At 40.4% G+C, this 6,285-nt stretch overlaps 1 protein-coding gene across 1 annotated transcript; it reads right to left on the bottom strand.

Moving 5' to 3' along the window:
- Nucleotides 1–3,825: 3,825 nt before the first annotated feature.
- On the bottom strand, nt 3,826–6,064 carry LOC147900712 (polyphenol oxidase 1-like). Its single transcript, XM_087376133.1, has one exon. The coding sequence runs from the start codon at nt 5,881–5,883 to the stop codon at nt 3,967–3,969; it is 1,917 nt and encodes a 638-aa protein (XP_087232259.1). The 5' UTR covers nt 5,884–6,064; the 3' UTR covers nt 3,826–3,966.
- Nucleotides 6,065–6,285: the final 221 nt, after the last annotated feature.

The raw sequence follows: 6,285 nt of genomic DNA, 5'->3' as shown, positions 1-6,285 counted from the left end.
ACCCAAGCTCTCCCACAATGGATGCACATCCTTGTGACCATAGACTCGATTGAGAAGACAAGAACATAAATGGCAGCATATGGCTCTAAGGTGCCAGGGGCTATAGTCCCCTTGAATATGATTAATATATTAAGGGCACTTGAAGAAGGAAAGGGGGTAAGGAAGGTCAAGATCAACCTCCACTGGCTAAGGTACGTTGGTGCTATCATGGTGCACTAGGAGTTCTCCTTTAAATGGGGAGCCTAGTTAAATAGAGTAAAGGCCCTATTAGAGTCTTTGAAGGTAGAGTAATCCCCTCCACCAAAGGCTAAGCCCCCCCAAAATCTAAATCAATTGCATGCTTTGAATTTGACCTTTTCTACATAAAAAATCTATGCATTCATATTTATTGAGTCCACCTACCCTGCATCCACCTTCCTTGAGTTCACTGGCTTTGTATTTAACCAAAAAGATACCATTTCAATACAACTACAAGGACACTGGCACTTGCATAACATATCCATGTATAAGCTGTCTTCACTGTCCTAAGGAATGGAGGATATTGATTAGCAAATGGGTTTCATGAAAGTAGTTCTTTCAACATGTCAATTTGCAAAGATGTGATTATTTGTTGCACATTGTGCCGGTGTGTAAGGTCTAGTGCCGGTGTGTAAGCGCTAGACCTTACACCAGTTATCTAATAAATTTGAAGAATCAGCCATTTCACCATAGTCTCTAGCTGAAAACTTTCTAAGGAACACTTGAAATGGATGCTCACCATAATCATGTGCTAAGACGTGGATGATATGGCCCTCGTAGGGATGCCTTACAATGAACTCTGCTATAGTCTCCCTAGAATCTGCTATTTACCCCAAGTATGGCAATAAGAACTTTAAGATCTCCTTATCATCAAATTTGTTTGGAGTGATGCATGTTCCGAATGAGTTTAGCACTGCCTTTAGACCCATGCCATCAATGAGCATTGTGTGCATAGATGGAACTCAATGCCATGATAAACTATTGTGCTAAAGGGATTTAGGTAACACAAGTCTCATTCAGTCATGTTGGATGGAGAAATTCATTAATTGTGCAACATTTTTCGTGCAAAAAGTTGAACTTAAACTTGAAACAACTTAGTCCATCATCCCAAGCCATGTTCCTCTTGATCAAAGCCACCAAGGGCTCTACATTCCTCTTAGTCGTGCTACTGCATATAGTGACCTCCAATTGGGTCTATATAGTTGCCAAAAAATTCATTAAGCTAGGTTGCAAGGACACGATGTGCTTTTCCACCTCGTGAATGTCACCCCCTTCAGCCACCGCTGAGGGAGCATTCTTCCACCACTTATTTAGCAATATTCCATTCATATAAAAATCATCAGCTTCTTTTGAGGGGGGACATTTATAATATCACCTATAAGGAAGGACATAAGCACTCAATGATAAGGAAGGACATAAACACAAAGGTCAATACATGACAAACCATCAAAAGACAAATTTTCAAGAGTATAGAAAAATTTATGAAAAATTAACAAGATGAAATACATGAAAAATAACAAAAAACAAGACGAGGCGATGTGTTAACAAAAATGGACCATGCATAAAAAATTTAAAAACCATCTCAGAGTGCATTTCATTTAAAAATAGGAAAGCTAGCTCAAATACAATGTCATCACTACTTTGAGGATCTTGTCTTACGATTGGGGGTTGGGACAATCCTTAAAATTCTTTCAGAGACTAAATTTTTGTTTCTTTGAGATCAAGCTCCTGAAGACAAAAGCCGAAGATGATTGATGTCTGTCAAACTCTGGCAAGTGTATTTGGCATGCTTAACGGTCTCTAGTGTACAACACTATAGTAGTTGCAAAAGAGAGATATATTATACTACAATAGTAACATATAATAATAGAAGAGTAAACAAGTAGTACTATGTTGGTGCTATACTATAGTAGTTACTTTGTTAGTACTCCATTATAGAAATTATACTAGTACTATTACTAAATATAGTACTACGTTAGTACCCTACTATATAGAAACTATATTAGTACTACAGTAGTACTCCACTATCGAAATTATGTTAGTGTATTGTTAGTGCTCTACTATATTAGTATTGTACAAAAATATATAGTCTTAGATTAGTACTACATTAGTACTCTATTGTAGAAACTATATTAGTATTGTATAAAAACATATATTACTATATTAGTACTCTATGGAAACATCCTGGAAACATATAGTACTGTATTAGTACTATTAGTGCTCTACTTTACTAGTATTGTATAGAAATAGATAGTACTATATTAGCATTGAATGGAAAGAAGAGGGTATTATATTAGTACTACATTAATTCTTGACTATATTAGGATTGAATAGAAATAAATAGTACTATATTAGTCTTATATATGAGTACTACACATGAGTACTATATGAGTATTACATGAGTCTTGTATTAGTACTATATCAAACCTATATTAGTGCTTTAATATATTAGTACTAGAATAGAAACAAACAATACTGTAATAGTACTATTTGAGTAGCATATCATTATGGCATTAGTAGTCTATTATACTAATATTGGAATTGTATTATATTTTGTAGTATATTAGTGCCAAATTTAGATCTAACACATCACCATTAGTATACATAATACTAAAATCAGTAGAAACTAGTTTATCTCTTGTAATGAAATCCATGGACTTTTTCCAATGGGGGCTTTACATCATGTTCAAAGGATAGCATGTCCTATAAATAGCCTCAAAATCATCTTGTTGGACCTATAGGGTATTGTGATTTGAAAGATGCCTCTAACGTTTGTTGCGTGGATCATGCATGTAAATGGGACATATTGCTACATTAACCATGCACATTAGTGGTTAGACCTATGCTACTTGGGGTAGCATTAGTGGTTGAAACCAATGATAGTATGGTCATGGTTTCTCATGAAGATTTGGCTAAACTTACTTCTACCTCACCTTGAGAACCTTGACATAATATTATATCATCCACCATTTTATCCACATTTTGTCAAGTTGGTGATTTGAATTTTGAGGGAAAATTAAAATTGTAATACACCTTGTTCAAACTATGTCTACATATATATAATTGAAAATCTCTTGATTAAATTCCCATGAATTTTTTGTGAACTTTTAAAACCTCCTTAGGAGGCCCTTTCTTATAGACCCCGAATCACCCCTAATGTATACTTTATATCCAACCTTTTACTCGTAACATTTATTGTAAGCTAGCTACACTTTGAGATAGAGAAACTATCCAATTGTCTTGTCCACTTCCAACATAATAGATGATTATAGATGTGGTAATTTACTTATAAAAATGGGTGTGGGATGCATGTCACCTTACACTCTTTCTGAAGTAAGCATCTATTTAGATCATGATCATTTGAGGCATCAAGTACCTTGTATATGTTTCCATAGCTCAGCTTGGTATAATCTTTATACCATGTGTTTCCATGATGAATTGGAACTTTGAAGTATTGTAATCAGTAAAGTTAAGCACACTAACGGCATGTGACTGCATCAGAATTAGAGTACTCATATGGCCAATCATAATTGCCAATTCAATTGTTTTTATTTGATTTTTGTTCAAATGATCTTAAATATGGATGTTTAGATTGCCCCATACTAACTTAGGAGTGATGGAGATTCCTTCTTACCTTTTAAGCCAAATGAGCACAAATGATTGTGCGCTAAAATTTCCCTTGTGTTTATTGGAGTGAATCATGACAGAGATAGGCAATCAAAAAGTAACAACCAATCTATAAGAACTTAGATAAAGCATGATCAGCTCAAGAAAGATTTTATTTAAAGAAAAGGGTGCATGCATTATATATTGGGAAGTGCATACAAGTTATTTATACATAGAATAACAATTGGAAATTCACATAAGGAGAATAATACTCTCCACTATAGGGCTAGCTCTACCTTAGGGGTGATAAAAGTTGTTGGGTTGAGTGTTGCTTAGTCCACGTTAAGCAGATATAGGAAATTTTTGAACTGGCTTTGTGGGAAGTTCGGCACTCGCAGTGTCGACTTGTACCTCAAGAGCGTCGTTGAGCTCTTCATTCTGCACCCCTTCTTGAAAGTAAAGGGTTAGCTTAATTACGCCTTCCCACTTCCCACGCTTCAGCTCCTTACCTGTAGGATCAACCAAAACTAATCTGATCGCTCCTGCTTCTGCTAACGGATTGTCTGTCGTGGTTTCCACGATGCTGTCGCCACTCAATGCCACCGCTGTAGCGATCCCCAAGCGCACCATCGTCCTCGTGAGATCGAGCGCTGCTCTCATGGATGTTCGCTGATCACAATTAGCACACCTCGCGACGTTGGACCTTGCAAATATATGAACCTCACCAGCGAAATTCGGGATGTTCACTGGTGTATCTGCAGTAGCATCAGGTTTGTCCAGGAATACGCGAATGCTGTAAGGACCGTTGAAAGCGCGCTTGGGTATGTTCTCCATCACGAGCACCCATCTGTGGACGAAATACTGCGGAGGACGATATAGCTTCATGACATAGGCTAACATCTGGGAGGGACTCCAGGAGTCCTTACGCGCTGTTGCGATTTCAGGATACGTGTATCCACAATCCAGATCCACAATGCGCACATCTTGAGAAGACACAAACGATTCGCCCTTGCGGGAACGTCGAAACGGTGTCAGGTCGGTGCCATCGTTTACTGGGCTGTCTGGCTTCATGGTGAAGGTGCCGGTGGAGTCGAGCTGTAGAGATTTACCGGGAATCCAAGAGTTCGGATGACAGAACTGCCACAGTGCTACTAGGCGATCGACGTTGCTGTGATGGAAGAAGAAGATCGGATCGAAGGCAGCAGTTTCTGGGTATCTCATTTGACCACCTGGACCTCCTACGGTGCCGTGCACATCATCGTGCACCAGCTCTAATGAAGAATAGTGACCGTTCTCTTGGCCGTCTCCACGAGTGGCCTCGTCCCAGTAGTGATTTGAGAAGGACAACCAGTCACGGTGATGAAACATCGCCTCGACTCCTTCCACCAAAGTCGTATTCGCGGTTCTCATCAGTGTCGCATTGAGCTTGTCGTTCTGAGTCCTGTAAGCAGCGTCCACATAACGAACAGTGGGGTAACCACGCGGGGTGAAGGGTATTCCGTCAGACGGAACGACATAGTTGGGCCTTGCTTCAGGGTTGAAGACATCGGACGACGCAACACGTTGGCCTACATCCTCCGGCAGAACAAAGGATTTCAGAGGGTTGGGGATTTGCGTTCGAGAGAAGGACTTCCAGCTATACGCCAAGGAAATCTGCGTGGATGTGAAGACATCAGGCATTCCGAGCGTCCTGGTGGTATCGTCGGCCCAATCCCAATATGGAATGCGTAGTTCATCTGCTCTCTCCTCCACAACCTTCTGCTCCTCTGCATCCGTAAACGTCGTCGTCGCCAACAACTTGGCTTGACGAATGATAGACTGTTCCAACAACATCATGTAAGGGCGATGCCAAGTTGGAAACAGGGGCGATCCATGGTGGCAGTATCCTCCCCACCAGCTGGTGGGGCTGGATGGGGACCAGACTCCCTGATCGCCATCGTAGGGGACGTGAGGCAAACCATGAATACCTGCAATTTGGTAAAAGGACCACCTATCGCTCGCGGGCAGTTGCTGGACAGCCTGAAAGGCGAGGAGGAATATGTCCCTTCGCTGCTGTAACCACACAAGATCCGCTTTGGATTTCTTAGAAGCACCAGGGTAGAAGAAATCCAGCACATTTTCACGAGAGATCGCTTTGGTGAGGTCCCCGTTTGGCAAAGGGTAGCGATAGATTACAGCATGAGAATCGTCATCTTGAGGGGATATAGGATCGTAGCCAAGACGAGTCTGATGAGGACTGGCGTGAGAGACACTAGTCATGGTGTGAGGAAAGGCAAGGCGAAGCCACTCAGAGGAGTAAATGCTGGATAAGAGACGATAGGAGAAGAATGTTAAGCGGCCTTTGAAGAAATCGCAGTTGCTACAAAGCGAAAGACACAAGACGAGTAAACTACTGAGCTGATGAGCACGCTTTTAGAAAGAACTGTTCAGGCTGGGTGGGCTTGAGTAGCAGATTTGTGACAAGCTACAAGGAGCATGGGTGAATTTATAGAGAGAAAAAGGCGTGTAGAGTCCGTTCTCGTACAATTTTCTACGAAAGCCTTTTCCTTGGTTATCCTCCAAATCAGATAATCTAGAAGAAGTTTATGAGTTTTGATAGAAAAACCTTTCTGAGTGTGCACAATTTTAGTGACTCTCATCCTCGTAATGTGTAATTTTGCA

Source organism: Dipteris shenzhenensis, chromosome 6 (assembly GCF_047967505.1).
Source record: "Dipteris shenzhenensis isolate YYH24624 ecotype China chromosome 6, Dip_SZ_1.0, whole genome shotgun sequence".
Lineage (NCBI taxonomy): Eukaryota > Viridiplantae > Streptophyta > Polypodiopsida > Gleicheniales > Dipteridaceae > Dipteris > Dipteris shenzhenensis.
Note: the sequence above shows the minus strand (reverse complement) of the source record. Positions and strands in the feature narration are given on the sequence as shown.

What these genes read in the sequence shown, in the direction of transcription:
- LOC147900712 (XM_087376133.1), bottom strand. Translation starts at nt 5,883, where the DNA reads ATGACTAGTGTCTCTCACGCCAGTCCTCATCAGACTCGTCTTGGCTAC.